The sequence below is a fragment of the Perissodus microlepis genome, chromosome 20, assembly GCF_051167445.1.
Source record: "Perissodus microlepis isolate ML-2025 ecotype Zambia chromosome 20, ASM5116744v1, whole genome shotgun sequence".
NCBI classification, from domain to species: Eukaryota; Metazoa; Chordata; class Actinopteri; order Cichliformes; family Cichlidae; genus Perissodus; species Perissodus microlepis.
In genome coordinates, this window is record NC_140480.1 from 2,604,170 (window position 1) to 2,623,205 (window position 19,036).

The following is a 19,036-nucleotide window of genomic DNA, read 5'->3' on the forward strand; positions in this document are numbered from 1 at the left end:
AGCAGACATCTTAGCTTGTCTTGCTCCTCTGTAGATAGGTTTGAATTCCCTTGTGTCATAACTTCAATATCAGGTGCATTACTAGCCCAGTTAGTAGTTGGTGGACACCAACTTCAGCAATACCTGGCCTGTTTTGCTCAAAAGTAATTTCAAAAGGTTCCTGAATGTCAACGTTTTCAGTAGAGAATATAGCAGGGGCCTCATAACCTCGTAGAATAATATAAAAAAAATGGTTGAGATTCCTTACTTTGATGGGGACTCTGTCTCTACAGACAATTCCTAGAGATCGAGCAACAGCAACTGTACTAAGCCCCTCAAGTGGTTCCACCAAAATACATTGCTCTTTCCTTAGTGTTTGTGGGGCCCTGACCCAAATCACCTGCTCACTCTGTCTAGGGATTACCACTGGGTGGCGATAAGCTGGTCGAAGAGTCCTATTGCAGGCAGCAGCCTGAATTTTCTGACAGTCCTGAAAAGCTGCTGCCCATACTTGTTGAGTGTTTACATTTGATCCAACAGCATCTGTATGTGAGGCTTTGAGAAAAGCATATCCCAGCATGGAACAATGACATTCATTCCTAAAATAGGCAGTGCATTTGGATTATTATTGTCATCACAATTCCCATATCCTTCAGAGTAATATCTCCCATCTGTACTTCGGCTAAAACATAGCCCACATAAGGAATTGCTAATCCATTTGCTGTTTTCCACTTTAACCAGTTGAGATCTCTTTCATTTCCTGGTTCATGATCTCCAAACAACCTCTTAAAACAGGCTTCAGGCATTATTGTTACATTAAAACCAGTATCTAACAAAAATATCACTTCCTTACCATCAACAAATACCTCTAAAAATGCCCCTAAAAATTGAGAGTGGTTTATCTGGACTGGACCATTGTTATCCTTTCCAGTCACCTGGTCCATAGTGACTGGAATTAATCATTTACAGCCATCTTGGATGGAGCTCCCCAACACTCCCTTGCCATGTGTCCACTGATTCCACACTTACTACAGTTGCCCTTGTTGATCTCACTCATGCCCTGGATGTTCCACGGGCAATGAAATTTGCTTTGTCTCTTGGAGTGGCTCTGAAACTTCAGCACATCTCCTGAAACCAACAGGGACCTGCCTTTCTCTCTCCCTTCCGGGAGCTTGGCATATCTGTGGAATTGGTGCTGGTTGAGCAAATTCCCTCAGCTCCTCCTGAAGAGTATTTTTGAGATCTTATGCACCTGTTCGAATGAGAGATTAGGATCATGCCTTAACAGATGCCGTAGATCTCATTGGATCTCACTCTCTCTGAGGCCCTAGACAAACTGATCATGTGCAGGTCTGCACGCTGAGGGTCTTGTGGCTCTTTTATCTGCAAGCGATGACCTAGCTCTCTTAAACATAAAGTAAACTTTTTAATAAGCTCTTTTGGTCTTTGTCTGCAATCGTAAAACATGGCACACAGGGAACCCACAGCTGTTGTATCCCCATACAGTTCTTTAAGTTAAAGAAAGATCTTATCTGGTGTATCCTGTTCCACTTGCTCCAAAATAAGAATTTGCACAGTGGTTCTCCGCCTAACGCACTCAGCACAAAATGACACTGCTGTTCTATACACCATTTTTGAGCACAGAGCATTGCACTAATCTGGCTTTTCCAGTCTTCATAATTAGTGTTAAGCCCACAAAACTTTGGTACTCATGGTGCACCAATAAAAATGGTCAGACAGTATTAACAGTTTCAGATAATTCATCTGGTATATTGATCAGTCTAAGGCAGGTGGTTTCATATACTGGCCCCAATTCTGTCAACGTCGCCAAATGTTAAAAAGTGGACAACAAAATGGCCTCGGTACAAGAAAGGAATAAGTTCTAATAGTGACCAGTACAAAACCACGATCACACCGAAAATAGGGTACAAAAGGTTTATTTTTCCTTTGAACCGGACTAGTGGCTAGTGGCATTTGGGCCTGCAATCCAATGCACAAAGCCACCATGGCCAGAATTCCAAAAAGTTGATTCTGTTCATTTGGACGTAGCGTTTTCAATGGGAGAAACATTTCGTCACTCATCCAAGTGACTTCTTCAGTGTCAGCTGACTGCAGGTTTCCCCAACCTTATAAACAGTACCTTTCGCCTCTGTCAGTGCGCCCCAGGGTGGCTGTGGCTACAATGTAGCTTGCCATCACCAGTGTGTGTGAATGTGTGTGTGAATGGGTGGATGACAGGTTGTGTAAAGCGCTTTGGGGTCCTTAGGGACTAGAAAAGCGCTATACAAATACAGGCCATTTACTTTCCACAATGACTGAAACTATCCCAGTGAATGAACAATGGGCTGTGGAATCAGTTTCTTCATCATTAATATGCAAATTGTCATGTCCATTGATCAACAACCACTAATCAAAGATCATTGATCAAAGACCAGTGATCACTGATCAGTGACCATTGATCAAAGGCCATGAGTACCATTCACAGAGAGTTGGGGAATGGCTGCAATTACAGCATTGTAAGCAAAGATGTACCATTAGGCCCCCTCCTGGATTCAGAGGTGGTCTTTTCCTTTTCACGTAAATGCCCTCCTTGACTCCCCGCTCAAACCAGAGTTCCTCCCTGTCCATAATGTGTACATCCTCATCATTGAATGAGTGGCCACTTGAACAATTTCTTCTTGTTCGCTACCTCCTAATTACAGAGTAGGCTTTTCCTCCTTGAACTCCCTGAGGCTCCCTTGTCCCTAAGGCAGTCCCCCTGCCTTAGGGACTCCAGGGCCAAAGCATTAGCTGCACACGCTCCACTCAGGTGTCACAGTGGATGATAACATCATCCAAATAGGTGGCAGCATATGCTGCATGCGGGCACAGGACCCAATCCATGAGGCGTTGGAAGGTGGCTGGGGCTCCGAACGAGCTGAACGGAAGTGTGAACTGGTGCAAACCGTACGGAGTGGAAAAGGCTGTTTTTTTCCTTAGACTCTACAAATGGTAGCTCTTGGTCAAATCCAGCATTATGGAAAAACAAGCAGTGCCTAACTGGTCCAGGAGCTTGTCGAGCCGGGGCATGGGGTACACTTCAAACTTTTAACTTGTGGTAGTCAACACAGAACCGTATAGATCCATCTTTCTTCACTGCAAGATCTATGGGGATACACCATGCATAGTGCGACTCTTCTATTATTCCCATTTTTATCATCTTAGCGGATTCCTTCTGAACAATTTCTCTTTTATGCTCAGGTAACCTGTGAACTCTTTCCATGCTTTTAGGAGGTTGAGGTGATATTACCTGTGAGTGGCTCCTCCCCTGTCCAACCACTTCATAAACAATATCTCCCAACATCAACATCATGTACATTTGATTTGGGGTTAAAAACCTGGTTAATTTTTCTTTTGCAAATCTCAATTTTTGGTTGAGAAAAAGTAATTGAAAGTTAATGTTAATGAGAACTAGTTTACAAAAGTCTAAAATTTGTGTGTTTTTTGTGTGTTAAAAACCAAATTACCATCACATCACTCTTGAAAAAGTCTGTGCATTTTCCCATAATGTGATATACAAATGATCTATATATTTTTTATACTGCCTTAATAAATTATAAATTAACAAGTAACCATTATCAGATTTAAACATTTCCTGAATAATCAAGAACATAAGGTAGGATTTAACACTAGATTTAAAAATATATAGTTACTGATAAAATGTTATTATTATTTTCCTTGAGAAACCATCAACACTTCTGTTGATACAGATGCCATATGGCTTCAGTTTATCATATGATTCCAGGTGCCAGGTGAGGATCGGCCCTTTTGAAAAATAGTTCCTACGTCTGAAACGTCTTGCTTGCCTCAAACAAGGGGATCCAGCTCTTTCAACACCAAGCGCACATCCTGTTTGCTAATGCTTAGTCCATGTTTCCTGTTTTTCGCATACATTCGTCAGTACCAGTGGAGCTGTCCAGAATACTTTAGCTGGTTGTTAATGAATTCAACCAAGAATGACAGGGCAGAGTACGTCTTGCAACAAGTGTTACCCTTGTACTAAGAATTCTCTTCAGATGTCTCTCATTTATATAAAAAACATGTCTACTGCCAAGCACCAATTTAATGTCTTTATAGTTTAGGTAAAGTTAAAAATAAACATTTATGAATTGCTCCTGCTGGTATGTAGGAATGCATTTGGAGCATTGTCTATCAGAGTTGACTTGTTCTATAAAAAGGTTTGTGTGATCTGTTCTGATCAAATGCTCATAGCATTCCAAAATGACAGAAATGTATTCATGTTTTTACCACATAGCTTTCCAGCTGCCTATTTGGCTAGTGCTGTGTGGCAGGCAGGAGGGAGGACTCATATGCAGGACTCAGAAAGAGAGGGTGGAACTTAGGGCGTAGCTTTATTGCCGGACGAACTCTTGTTAGAAATTAAGACTTACAAACCAACAAACCAAAACCCAGAACTAGAACCTAAACTGGAACTGGAACCCAGAAACCCGGAAACTCAAACTAGGAGATGCGGAGGACACGAAGCGAGAAGACACAGCACAAGGAGAATGCAGGTTAGGTTAATGACACGACAGCAGGCAGAGAATGACAAAGGACTAAAATACGCAGCGGAGTTATCAGGGAACAGGAGACAGGAAGGAAACACAGCTGGGACTAATTAGGCAGGAAACACACCAACTAAACTTACAGACACAGACTCAAATACACGGCTTTACACAGAGTCAGGAAGGACTTGGAACCAGAGGGAACAAAGACACAAAACCTAAGGACTAGAAATCACAGAGCCATGAACCAAAAGTCTAGTAATGATAAACCGTGATGATAATCAAAGCTTAATAATAATGCAAAACTCAAAACACTATAGTGTCAGGACCGTGACACTATTAGAGCTAAGCACCCACCACACAGCTCTCCTGTCAGGTCCTGGTGGCCTACTCATATAGGAAAGGCATGATTAGAAGGCATATGTGACAACCAGCCTCCCCTGACACCACACACTCAACCTACTGCTCCACCCCTTCTCTGCAGCTGAGCAACAAGTCACACTCCGCCACATATCCCCATTGCCCAACTTAGGATGGGGAGCCATCTGGCCTTTTAAGTGCCACCTTGAACTTAAAAAGGGACCTCCCTGACAGGAGACTGGCTCAAGTGATCATGATAATGAGAATGCTTCGAATCAGCTTCAGCTTTGCAATGATTTCCTCTGAAGCAATTGATCTGACCAGTACAGTTCTTGATGAATTTTCCCAAATAGAGTCCCAGTACACCTGTCCTGAAGCTTTTGAAATTGTTCTAGTCATAGATGAAGCAGATACATTTGCATGAAATCCTGAAGAGGACCTGAAGAGAGCAGATGGTGATGATGCTGTTGTGATAACACTGAATTATGTGAACAAACACAGGTAAGATCATGGACAATTGTGGGTAAGGTGTATTGGCAACTGTCAAACTGAGTCGCTGAGCAGCTGAATAGGGGAATAATGTTGACACACCTGCTGTTCAAACGTAACTCAAACTTTCCATTTAAGACTCTCATAACACATACATATAGGATCTTGGGGGTGGGCACGCTACACGGAATCCAAAAGACCATCAGGGTGTACAACCTCACCCCTGGCGTCATTGCCCACCTCTCAATTTTAAATACATGTAGACATTGAGGGCTATCAGGAGGGGCTATGCGCTTACCTGCTGCTCTCTGGCAGGTAGCTTCATGCCCTCCTGGGTTTTAAATGCACCTTAGAACACACATGCATCAACACTACATATGAGCGGGCGGAGGGAGGTTTGGAGTCTTCTCACACCCCCGTTCTCTGCGGCCTGCTGGAGCGGGGGGGCTAGGAGGAGAAGTTGGCCGTCCGACTGGGGTCTGGAATGTGGGGCCTCCCTGCTGCTGCGGGGTCGGGGCGGTCTGCTTCTCCCCACTGCAGGGAAAAGGGTAACACCACCTGGGTCTGGGTGCAGTTTCCCCCTCCAGGGGCAAGGGTACCTAGACCCGGGGCTTAGAGTACGCTTGGGGAGTGTGATTGTGTGTCCAGTGTCTCTCTATGTCTGTCTCCACGTTGGGTGAGTGTTGAGTAATTGCATATGAGAGCATGAGGGTGGGAATGGATGTTTGTATCTGTGTGTGCCTGTATGTCTGTGTCTATATGTCAGGTCGGGTATCAGACGCCACCTCTCTGGGGACATCTCAGGCCCTCCAAGGTATGGAGGCCTATCTCCCCCCACCACTTCCCCTTCCAGTGGCAGATGCCCTCAGACATCGGTGCGTTGGTGGTTCTTTGTGTCCGGGGATGGGCGTCCAGGCACACACCGGCTCACTCCTTGGTGGCTGCTTATCGGGGCCTGGAGCCTGGGGCTCGCTCGGACCACTTCGGGGGTGGGGTGCCTTCGGCCTCTCGGCCTGGGGCTCGGTCACTCTGGCGGAGCTCACGGGCACGTCACTGCAACCCCCCCTGGCTTCTGCTCCGCGGCTGCTGAGTGACCCCTCATCTGGGACTCTCCTCAGCTCTTTCTGGGACAGTGGCGCGGCTGCCCCTCTGTTGGCCTTCCTTGGTCTCTTGTGTTCTGAGGGCCTCTGGATGTCTGGAGCCTGGATCTCCTCCATACCTGCTTCATGCCCTGGAGGACGGGGACCCCTTTATTTGTTATCAAAAACCTTTCAAATCCATCCAAAAACAACAGTGATCAAACCATTCCAGGCTTGAACGATCTGCAAAAGTCGACTTCCCCCATCACTCACTCATTCAGAAAAATTCGCCCGGGAAGTGAACAGGTGATATAACAATCACTACTACTACCAACACCACGTGACCCAAAGCTATGCCTATCCACCACAGGGTGGTTTAGATATTTATGTTAGTGTTATCGACTAATAAAAATGGACAAAACATGGAAATGTATTTATACCCAAATTCTATAACTTCCATAGTTTTAGATTCTCTGAATTTAAAAAAAAAAAAAGAAGTCAATCATGCATTCCTGCTTTGAAAAAATGTAACCATTTACAGTATTTTCCTTTCTGTTATTCTTTAGGACCTCAAATGAAATAACCTACTTTGCTGTGAAACACTTGCCGTATTTACAATTATAAGAATTCATCTCTTGTTAGTTTAGAGCTTAACCTCTTAAGCACCAGCGCCCCCAGATACAGGGGCAAAAGGGAGGAGATCGCATTTAGGGTTAGGCGTGTGTGCTTAAGAGGTTAATTTTGTTGCATCAATAATTAACATTTCATTGCTTAATTAATTCCTTACTTGCTTGCATAATCTGTTCTGATCAAATGTTCTTGTTTTTATTTTCTATGTTTTTGTATATTGCAGTATAAAAATATAAGCTGATGCACATTAACCAGTCTTACTCTGTGCAGCTGTTAAAGCTCTTTCTTAGTGCACAGTATACTCCAAATAGACAAAGTACAAACAGCGATTGCACATATAAAAAGTGTAGCTTTATCACAGTTACATGAAATTTGCTCTTACTCTTTTCACACTGTAGACATTCTTTTTGCATAAGACAAAAAAAATCACTTCCTCCTCAGAAGTGATACATTTGCATTACAGTCTTAAATAGTGTTGCTGTCTTTGCAGAAGTTACTAAATGAAAGAGAAAACACCTATTACTCTCACAGTTTGACTTTGGATTTCCACCACAATACCAAATGACTGTTTACAAGAGGTGAAAATGACCTACAAATGAATTGAACTGTGTGAGTTTAGAGGTTCAAGAACATCAAAACTCTAGAAATTTAGTCCCCTTCAAAAGTGCTTTGTTAGCACTTTTGGTATATGTTGTAAATTTTTAAATACATTAAATTTTTTAAGCTTTACATTCAGTCACACTTGTTGTATATATTACATTTGCTTATCTGGAGCAAGCTAAGAACCCAGCTGTAGAACCGAGATCAAAACAGGATCATAGCCACGGTTTTATTGGTTAGATCTGTTGTAAGGTAGGATCAAAACGTCTTTACTAACTGGGGAGCTGAGAGGGTAGTTATAGCCAGGTTGCCTTTAACCGCAAGAGACGAAATGGGGATCCAGGGCAACAGGTGACTCGGAATGCACTTTAATTTCCGAGTTCTGTTTGAAAGTGGAGTCAGTAGCTCTGGTGAGGTGGCTTGCATTAACGTAAAGTGCTTATGATTGCTGGAGCTGGCTTGAAGCCTTTTGGAGCCGTTGTAAGGGTGACACCTAGTGGCGATTATTTGCAGACAACAAGTCGTCGCCATCGTTTACCATTACCCTGTAGCTGTCTCATCGGCGTCTCCGAAAAACCAGTGTCACTTGTGACAAATAAATCTTGATCATCTGAAACAATTATTATTTCTGAGGACGCGGACGAGCGCTTCCTCATACGTCACCGACAGGCGACCAATGGCAGCGTTCATTTTCAGAGCTTACCCACCGCGAGGTAGAAGAATGTAATTCTACACAGAAGCTTTTCTTTGCTGGTAATCATCTTATTTGGCGACACAGTGCAGGGAGGACTTCACTGAGAAACAGTATTTCGGATGAATGAGACCTGCATGTAGCCGTGTGCTCGACAGGTGTAGCGTCCTTGTGCTGTTTTTCACGAAATACTTTAGCTGCTCCTTGGGGTGACAAGCACATCGTGCTCACAAATGACTGATCCCCAGCAAAGGTAAATAACATACAGGAGGGAGGGAGTCTCTTAAAGGCTTTTATTTCTCATTTATTTACTCAGTGGACATACGCGAAACTTTTGGTATTCATTTATTTCATTTGGAAAGCGATCTGGGTTCCCTTTGGCCTCGTTTTGCTGCCAAGCAGTTTCTGTCGTGTTTATTCATTTATTGTCTCAACGGACGAATCCCTGATTATTGTAACCAGATTGTCATGTCATTTTATTGATCGTCTGGATAAAGTAGAAGAGCAGCATACAGGAGAGAAGCTGCTTTGCCATAAACATTTCTCGTCACGTTAATCGTTAACATCTGTCTCGGATTTGGGGTCTTTAACCTCATCAGACGCAATGAAAAACACTGCCAGCGGCCCGCTGACAGTTTGTTATGAAGTGCGTGTCAAAAGCACTTCTCTAGTCTTTTTTGCTCCAGCGACAAACTGAATTTAAGTGTTGCTAATATTAGTTTTAATCATCCCGTCTTTAAACTAAACAAAAGGAGGAGGTCTTGACGTGACGTCACCATAATAAATCAAACGGCTTCTCTAGGCACGAGCAGCGAAGTTAATCACTATGTCATCATTTGTGCACATTATACATTAAACGCATGTCTACTGCAGTGTCAGCGCGCTATGACTTCATAAACATTGAAATAGTTTTTTAATGACATTTTTCAAAGACTAAAATCATGAGGCAAAATATTATAATTTTAAAATTATTGCAATTAAAAAAAGAAAACAATGATAGCAAAATTAATTGTACAACTACATGCAGTCAGTCTGCTATCAAGCACCTTACGCATGTAACGCAAAAGACGTTTAATGACTGATATTTGTTGGCCTTTGTGGTTTGGCTGTGCATCAAATTGACTGAGTGTGGTGCTGTTTCATGTAGACATGCAATAACTTGGACCTCGCAGCTGTGGAGACATTATCGCCATGAAAGGCTTCAGCTCCAGATTGGGCTTTTCGCTGGGCTTCATTTTAGGGGCCTGCAGTACGTACTTCTTCCTTCACCAGGTGTGGTTTGAGAGAAGTTACCCTGTTCTGTCAGGAGCTCAGGAAAAAGTCACTGCTGTAAGGGAGAGGCCGACCAGCTGGAGGAAGGAGGGAGCTGCTGTTAAGAATCTGCACCTTCCTCACCGTACAGGTGCGTTACACTCATTCAGCTCTATGAATACATTTTTTTTCTAATTTAATAATAGCTTTCACATATTTACAGTGCAGGAAACATTCTAAACCCATGACTGAACTTTGCCTTAAAGTTTAGAGATTGGTTTACAGACACAACGGACTTGAAATAGCACCAAGTCTACTTTAGACTATATAATGATGATAATACCTATTCTGCTTTGGACTGTGATGCACATATGGAATTTTTCCACTATTGCTTTCATGCTACTTCCAATTGGCATGGCCAAAATAATGACAGCTGAAAGAATGTGGAAGGGAACTAACTGCATATGTATCCAAATGTGTTAAGTAGAGTCTGGTGTGGCTTGTAGAATGACAAATGCAACAGGTCAAATGCATACCAGTTAACACTGCTATATACTGTCGTGTGTCCCTCCAGATGAAGACAGCCAGGTGGCAGATATGTTCTATCAGAAAGTACGCGTTCTCTGTTGGGTGATGACGGGGCCGTATAACCTGCAGAGCAGGGCCCAACATGTCAGGGCTACCTGGAGTCGGCACTGCAACATCGTCGTGTTCATGAGCTCTGTGGACGACCCTGACTTCCCCACTGTGGGCCTGGGGACAAAGGAGGGCCGTGACCAGCTCTACTGGAAGACCATTCGAGCGTTCCATTATGTCTACGAACACCACGGGAATGAAGCAGACTGGTTCTTAAAAGCGGATGATGACACCTATGTGGTAGTGGACAACCTGCGCTGGATTCTGTCCAACCACTCCTCCGAAGAACCAATCTATTTTGGCAAGCGCTTCAAACCTTATACCAAACAAGGCTACATGAGTGGGGGAGCAGGTTATGTACTCAGTAAAGAAGCCCTCAAAAGATTTGTGGAAGGCTTTCGAACCAAAGTTTGCACACACACGACGCCTGTGGAAGACCTAGCTCTCGGTCAGTGTTTGGAGAAGATGGGTGTTCTGGCAGGAGATTCCAGAGACACTTTGCAACGAGAAACTTTTCACCCATTTGTGCCAGAGCACCATCTTACTGGCAAGTTCTCCAAGAGCTTCTGGTACTGGAGCTATTGCTACTACCCAATTGTTGAGGCAAGTCCCCTCACATTAGTTTTATTTTTGAGCGAGTAATAGTGAAATGGGCTTACACATTGTGGTGGTAAAAAACAAAGAAATCTTTTCATACAAAGGTCATTTCTAAAATCCAGTTCACAGATAGCGCTTAGATAAAGCAGACAAACAGTGAGTGGATTAACCTTGTTAGAAAGGGGCAAGTTAGGTTAGGACGTCATGCTGATGACAGACTGAACCTCAAATTAGAAATCCTTTAATGTCATTAGCTTATGTCTTCCATTCAAGTGACAGAGGTCTTTCATTTAAAAAAGTGTACACACTTTTTTCTTAGTGAAAGTTACACTTACTGTCACATAGGCAATAATGTTTACAGTCTTTAACTGAAAGTACTTCAAAGACTGTATATTGAGTGCTAACACTAAAAAGTTCCTAATTTAGAAAAATAATCAAATTTTGAATTTAATGTCAGGCACATACAACTTTCAAAAAAAGTTGGATCAAGAACATGTTTACTGCTGTGTGGTATCATGTTTCCATTTAACAAAACTGTTTGAGAACTAAGGAGGCCAGTTTCTTTGGCTTTGAAAGTGATAGTTTTTACCATTTTGTTTGATATAGAAAACTTTTCAACAGTTCAAGCCCTTCTTTGAATTTTAGTGTCATACCATGCCAAACTTTTTCAATCGATGGCGTATCTGGACTTGTAAGCTAGCCAGTTTAACATTTTAAATATGGAGGCATGCAATCAGAATATTGGCAAATTTGGTTTGGAAATATTCTGACTGAAACCAGGAAGGCTTTTTCTTTAAAAACCAAAAAAAGAGGCCTTCCTTTGGATGGCAACATAATTTGTTCCAAAATATGTTTGGCCACACATACCGTAGCAGCCAATTAGCCAATCACATGGCAGAAACTCAGTGAATGTAGGTATGTAGACCTGATCATGATGACCTAGAGACTTTCAAACTGACTATCAGAATGGGGAAGACAGTTTCAGATGGGCTGGCCTAAGTGTTTCAGAAACTGTTGCCCTACTGGAATTTTCCTTCATAAACATCTGTACAGTTCACATAGAAAGGAGAAAATATCTAGTGGGAGGCAGTTCACTGGGTGAAAATGCCTTGTTGATGCAGAAGTCAACGGAGAATAGCCAGATAGTAACTCAAATAGCACTTGTTATAACCAAGATATGGAGAAGAACATCTCTCAGCGCACAACATCTTGAGCCTTGAAGCAGATGTACCAGAGCAGTAGAAAACCACACTGGTTGCCAACAGAAAACTGAGTCTCGCACAGGCTCATTAAGACAATTGGATGGTCCGGTCAGAAATTGCCATAGCAACATGAAGGTATGGTCCCATCCTGCCTGTATCGCAGGAATATTCTCTTGGCACACTTGGCACAGCACCACCTGAGCATGGTTTAAATGCCAGAGCCTACATCACTATTATTTTTGACCATTTGCATCCCTTTATCACCACAGTGTATTTATCTTCTGATGGCTGCTTCTAGCAGGATAGCACACTGTCTGTCAAATCAACAGAACACTGTGGTGAAACACAAGAATCATGGATGTGGAGCCCATGAATCTGCAGCAAATGCATGATGCTGTCAGGTTCATATTGAGAAAAATCTCTGAGGAATGTTTCCAGCACCTCGTTGAATATATGCCAGTATTAAGGCAGATCTGAATGCCACTAGCAAGGTAAATCTAATGAAGTGGCTAATGGATGTATATCGTTGAGCATTAATGCTACCTTCACAGTAATCCAAGTTATCAAGGGTTGAGGAAACTACTTTGAAAGCACAGTTTTACAAATTACAGGTGACACCATGCTTAAAAAGGTTGAATAAAGAAAAGCTATGCTTGACACAAATCTAATATGATAAATTAAAGAGTAAAGTGGTTAAAACTACTTGGCTCAAAGTGTGTTGCAAAACGTGACCACTTGTTCATAGGTGATACTTAAATAAACTGATAAATAAGTAAATAAATTATCCAGCTAATCAAAGTTTGCTTTGATTTCCAGACCAAATGTATGAGTGAAACGTAAGCCTTTCCAAACCTACAGTTCATCTACGGTTATCACCCGAAGCAGGATTAGTCAGTTAACCAAGTAACTGATTTAATCACACCGAACAGGTTCTCTGAACATGTGAAGGAATAATCAATAATTCTGACCAATTTATATCTCTTTATTTATTTAATTATTTAGAATCAAATTTAAAAACTGTTGCCTGATGTTTTGTATATTTTAATTTGAATTAGAAACATAGGCATTGATTTAAATGAATCATCAGAAGAGTACTGACTAAAATAAATGAATATGTGAGTATCTAACACATTCAAGTTGTGTGCCTGACCCTTGCAAACAATGATTGAATTGGAAAAAAGAAAGTGTTCATTTTAAAGTAGACGATTGCAGCACAGACAATGTCCTGTCAAATGAGGGGAAAATTGGTCAATTTGTTGCTGATGATGCAACTAATCTATTGTACTTTGCAATTAAAATGAGGCGGGTTCATTACTGATGCTGTCAACTGCTGTCTGCCTGAGTATGGAGCTGCTTTATTTTTATTTTTTTAAAGGGTAATAAGAACGTAAATGTACTTTTAATATTTTTAAGCCACAATTTTTTTTTTTTTCCCTCAGACAATGAAAAGGAAAAACTGTGACAACGTGACCGTTTATGAAACAGTAGTTAGTTTTAATATTACTCTTATTATTCTTTCTGGGTCACAAAATAAACGTTAAACATATTTTCAGGCGAGAATGTAGCTGTGTAAACCTCAAATATCTGCTCAGTTTATCAAGACACCACATATTTTCAAAAGCACTCCGACATTTTCGGAGACGTCTGTTACCCACTAGCTCGATAGCTAGCCGGGGTTCAAGGCTCACTAGAGCCGGTGAGAACACTGGACTCCCGGCAAATCGTTTTCAAACCCACCACCGTCTTTCGCTACTCAGGTTAAACATGATGTAAGTCACTTAGATAACTCAAAAATGAGCTTGCAAAGAAAAGCGTCTGGACTTCTTTAAGTTGCTTGAAGACGTTTCACCTCTCATCCGAGAAGCTTCTTCAGTTCTAAGGTCAAATGGTGGGGAGTCCCAGACTGTGGGAGTATCCCCCCCCACAGAGGGACAAAAGGACCCCCTGATGATCCTCTAATCGCCTGAGCCAAGGTGTGAAACTGGGTGTGGGTCCCAATTGACTTTAGAACTGAAGAAGCTTCTCGGATGAGAGGTGAAACTTAAAGAAGTCCAGATGCTTTTCTTTGCAAGCTCCTTTGACTACGATGACCTGTATGACTGAGAACCTTCACAGACATAACTCAAAAATGTTATTGTTTGGCTTTTTTCAGTATTTTATTTGTTCCTGAATAAATCGGTTTGGCTGAGATCAAAGTTATAGTTTTTACACAGCTGAATAAACGTCAAGCAGACAGCTGATTATCAGAAGTGTGAAATGCTGGAGAATATACTCCGGTGTCCTGTTATATTTTAGATAGCAAGGAGTTTATTAAACTTCACAGAAACAATCTGCACATTTCATTAAAATTTAATAAACTATCATCTTGTCTTTATTTTTAGTTAGCACATACCTTAAACACTTAAAGCTGTAAGCTAATGATAGTTATATAAGAGCAGATGCTGCTGGTGCAATAAGCTGTACGTTTTACGTCCAATGGATGATGATCTGATTAGTCGACTAATCGCAAAAATAATCGGTGACTAGTCGACTATCAAAATAATCGTTTGTGGCAGCCCTACCTGTGTAGCACTCTCTTTTCTTTGGACCGTATGTGGTTATTTGTCTTTATTAAATCCAATATTTTGTTGAAAATTACATTTCAGTTCAGAGATGGAAAGCAGAGAGCGTTGTACACTTTGTACAAGGATGATTACTGATCATGTTCTCAGGTGTGGGCATTAAAGCAAAACTCAGTGGTTTACAATAGCAATGACTATCAATGTGATTATGGACGGTGACTGCTACTCATGTAGTAAAAATATGAATACTTCAGTGTTAACATATTTTGAGTAAGTTGCTTTTTATTGTTCTGTGTGTGGTTTGTTTTTAACTGCGTGTTATTCTTCCTTAGGGTCCGCAGTGCTGCTCAGACCTGGCTGTATCGTTTCATTATATCGAAGCGGAGCTGATGTACGTAATGGAGTACTACACCTACCACCTAAGAGCGTATGGTTATATTCCACGCTACCAGCCCTCTTTACGTCATGGTTTGAATGTCAGCCCACACTTGCAGACGGCTGTAACAGCGGGACTTAAAGCAGTTCAAGGGGTGAAGGATGGAAAGAATCGCACGACTGTTGCCTTTTCTCTCAATGGAAACCAAACCAAAGAGGATACGGTGACAGAGGAAAAGGAGACAGAGAATTTAAACTCCCATCTCACTGTGAACAGGACTGCAGTCGAATAAAACGCTGTATTGTATTAGCTGTGTTGTGTTTTAGATGGTACTGAATGTGTTTTAACTGCAGTGTGTCTGATCGCCATCAGAAACTACATCAGGAGCACCTGTGGCTACTTTCCTTCTGTGATTAGTCAAGAAGAACTGTGGTGAAAAGTATGACTTTTTCAGAGAACCCTTTTACTGTGCACTAACAAGTCTTTTCCACTGAGTATGACAACATGAGTGAGTTGTTAAAGATAAGAGATGTTTGAGTGGAGGCTACATATGTCTCAGCTGTGTTCAACCAATATGAACATCTGGTTTAGCCTTAATTATATTTGACATCATCAGTGTTTGAATTTATTGTCACAGCCAATGTGCTTGGAGTTATGCAGGAAAAAGCAATAGATGTATGACATTTATTATTAATTGTGAGTAATTAAGTAATTTGGCATAAAGTACTTCAAGTTAATAAATTAATTTTGTTTCAATTTCATTTGTAACTCAAGCTAATTAACACAGGCTTTAAAACCAGAGCCAGGATGTTTGAAATGATGTTTGTTTCAGAAATGCAAAATAAAGTGTTTTCTTTTAACCTTTCAGAGTATATTTGAAACCCCCCGTTGAACCGTTTGAGCACCTGATTTTATTTAACCCAACACTGTCATTGAACATTATTGTCTCAACATGAGACAACAGCTTGAAGAATCACTTAAACAACAAGGGAAAATGCACCAACATTTAAATGAATGAATTATGTATAAAAATTACATTTATTTTGAACTTTAATAAAAAGAATGACATGATAAAGAAATAGAATTTATTACTTCTAATTATGCTTTGTCTCCAAATAAAACCGTACATTATGCTTGGTACATTGTCACTTTCATAAGCCGGGTACAGTGGGAATCATGTGGGTTTTTTTTGTTTCCATCAGACATTTGGTTTGCTGTTGATGTTCTCGGTGACATTCTGTCATTGTAGCCAAATGAAAGTAACTCTCAGTGTCTACAGTCCCTGAAGTAACCTGCAGGAAAAAAACAAAACACATACATGGACATAAGTACCCTAAAAATCCACTGTGAGAACTACAAGTAGAGATTTACTTTAAGAAATGAAAAGCATGCAGATGGTGTGCATAAACCAGTCCCTTTTAAAACACCACAAATCTTCCGAAGTTCTATGTCTGAAATCGGTTTTATCCTTAATTATGCAGGATGATCATTAACTTATTTTTTCTAAACAGCTGACATTTGAAGAAGCACTCGCCTCAGCCTGCACTTGTTGAGAAAAATGCCTCTCCTCTCTGGATACTCTCTCCTCCAGGGACCATTATCTGTAACATATACATAGAAAACATGAATATGAAAGGCGACAAAGCTAAAAGGACATGGATATTAGACACTTGTCATACACTCACCAGTCTCTGCGTTTCTCCGTCCCATAAGTCCAATAAAAATGTCATCCATCTCCCCTTATATATGAAAAGCAAAATGCAATATTTTATGACAATTTTAAACAGTCGTTTTACGCCATAAATAAATTACAAAATCTTACTTTTTTGGGATGGTTGTTCAGCGTCAGCCTCTGATGAAGAAAATAAAACAAAAACAGAAGACCGGTGAGATTTTCAGAAACATTGCAGCAAATATTTTATTCTTTAGTTTATCGCTTCAGCATTACTGTCATCATATACATATATATATATATTTTAAACTGGTCATGTTCGCCCGTCGAAAACACTAACCTGCACTTCTTCTGCCCATCAGACCCACAAAGCTGTCATAATCCAAGTCATTATATCTCTTCAGGATGTTCCGCTTAAAGTTCTCTAAGCCTATGGTCTGCTGCAATAATGAGAAGAATAAAACAAAATCTGATTATTCTAAAAGATGTTCTCAGACTCTGGCGCGATATGGCAGCCTCGCTTCTGTCAGTCTGCCCCAGGGCAGCTGTGGCTACAACTGTAGCTGCCTCCACCAATGTGTGAATGTGAGAGTGAATGAATAGTGGAATTGTACAGCGCTTTGAGGGCCCCGAAAAGTGCTATATAAATGCAATCCATTATTATTATTATTATTATTATTATTATTACGCGCCCGGGAACCTACATCTGAAGTTGATCTGCGCGATCCGGGCTCGTCGCATCTGCACCGGCTGTAGCGAAATTCCATGACGAGGAAAAAAGTCACCAGTAGCAAACCTCTTCTCATCTTGTTGGTGTCGCCTGTGCAAAAACAATTCGTTTTATAAGGTGTTTTCGTAATGGGGAAATTCATTGCATTTTCATTAAGAAACCCACCGCGCACAAGGCACGATGCAATCGGTGCGTAAAAACGCACAATTTACTGTTTGCAAAGTTAGATTGAAGAGAAATTTTCAAAATTAGTAAATAACAGATTCATATTGATCAAAGACTAGTTTTACGCAGTGTTTCTTTCTGTTCCTTTACCAAAGAGTTAAAGTAAACCTTAAACTGTCTTCTTTCACAACAAGATAACAGTTTAAATGTTATTTTAAAGATCATTTTTAAGCATTAAGACTTTTTTTTTTTTTTTTAGCTTTTACCTGTTTTCTGTCGAGCAGATAATGCGGTTGGCAAGTCAGCTGAGTGCGCCCAAGTGCAAAGTAGAGTGGAATCGGCTAGATCCCGCTGTGAGAGCCAGTCAGGATAAATGAAGCGTCTGGGCTTTGGGGTAATAAATAATAGCTGGGTACCTGCGTAACGCCAATCAGCAGCGTAGGTGGAGTAGTCTTTTATCACGTTGCACTGAAGGCTACAGAGCCTACTCATTGATGGTCATGATGATGATGATGATGATGAGAGCGTCTGCCCCCCCTCCCCTCCCCCCGCAACTCCTCACTGCACACAAAACACGCACACACCCTTTTAAAAAGAAAAAAAAAATAGAGAAAAGTTCAGGATTCGTGACGAGGATACATGTTTGTTTTCGTGGACTGAAGCACACCACTGAACATATTTGGAAAAAGATAAGGCTATATCTGCAGTTGGTTTGGGGAAGAATGGATATAGAAGTCAATTAATCTTACCATTTTAATGGCTTTTCATTTTACATCAACATGGAATTTTTTTAGGAGACAGAATATAAAATATACCATATATAATTGATCTCTGCTGGTTTGAAAGGAAGACTTAAATGTGTTTAATATCACTGGGTAGAAATATTATCAGCACAACCATTTTTAGAGCCTATACGCGGTGAGCTGAGCTTGGATAGACACATCTTCATACCAGTCCTGACACAATGAGTAACATGTTATTCAGACATCATTTGAAATTGTTTTCATGCTTGCTAAAATCTCTGTTAAATGGTGTTCGACAGGTGGTGAGATGAAATGTCATCACCTGACAACCACTGAGGGACTTTTTATACATTTTTTGCGAGTGAAAAACTGCATGGGTAAAATGCTCAAGATCTGCTACTTTTTCAAATTAATTCAGCATAGCCTGGAAATTTAGTATATACTGTCAGTATTCACAGAAATCCTGAAACATGTTTAAACATGTTTAAACATGTTTTCACCAGCCTCGGAAAATGACTCAAATTTAGTGCAAGTACCAAACCTATAATTTTTCTTGCAATTACACAAGCAATTAGACTTGTGTTGGTGTTTGTTTACGCATTCAGAATGCAAACAAGCATAATTCTTCAGTAAAGTAAAGTTTGAGATTCAAACTGTAGTGCAGGCAAAGGGAAGTAGCACATCAATTACTGTGGTCTGGAGATTTAGGACCGATGTGAGAGGGTGTGACA

At 41.0% G+C, this 19,036-nt stretch overlaps 2 protein-coding genes and 1 pseudogene across 3 annotated transcripts; 1 reads left to right on the forward strand and 2 right to left on the reverse strand.

Annotated features, from left to right (window-relative positions):
- The window catches only part of LOC146363777 (uncharacterized), a 996-nt pseudogene extending 73 nt beyond the window's left edge, over positions 1-923 (reverse strand).
- A 7,277-nt stretch (positions 924-8,200) lies between these two features.
- c1galt1la (core 1 synthase, glycoprotein-N-acetylgalactosamine 3-beta-galactosyltransferase 1, like a) lies at positions 8,201-15,855 on the forward strand. Its single transcript, XM_084917652.1, has 4 exons — positions 8,201-8,625; positions 9,520-9,774; positions 10,198-10,862; positions 14,952-15,855. Exons 2-4 carry the CDS (start codon positions 9,564-9,566, stop codon positions 15,285-15,287), a joined length of 1,212 nt encoding a protein of 403 aa, XP_084773778.1. The 5' UTR covers positions 8,201-8,625; positions 9,520-9,563; the 3' UTR covers positions 15,288-15,855.
- Positions 15,856-16,027: 172 nt separating this feature from the next.
- Positions 16,028-18,036, reverse strand: tac3a (tachykinin precursor 3a). 2 transcript variants are annotated; one of them, XM_084917654.1, is made up of 7 exons: positions 17,829-18,036; positions 17,372-17,487; positions 17,008-17,104; positions 16,818-16,847; positions 16,681-16,734; positions 16,530-16,596; positions 16,028-16,287 (listed from the first exon to the last, which is right to left on the reverse strand). In XM_084917654.1, exons 2-7 carry the CDS (start codon positions 17,471-17,473, stop codon positions 16,269-16,271), a joined length of 369 nt encoding a protein of 122 aa, XP_084773780.1. In that variant the 5' UTR covers positions 17,474-17,487; positions 17,829-18,036; the 3' UTR covers positions 16,028-16,268. The 2 variants fall into 2 exon arrangements, with proteins under 2 accessions (XP_084773780.1, XP_084773779.1); XM_084917653.1 differs by having other exon boundaries at positions 17,008-17,107; positions 17,829-18,027.
- Positions 18,037-19,036: the final 1,000 nt, after the last annotated feature.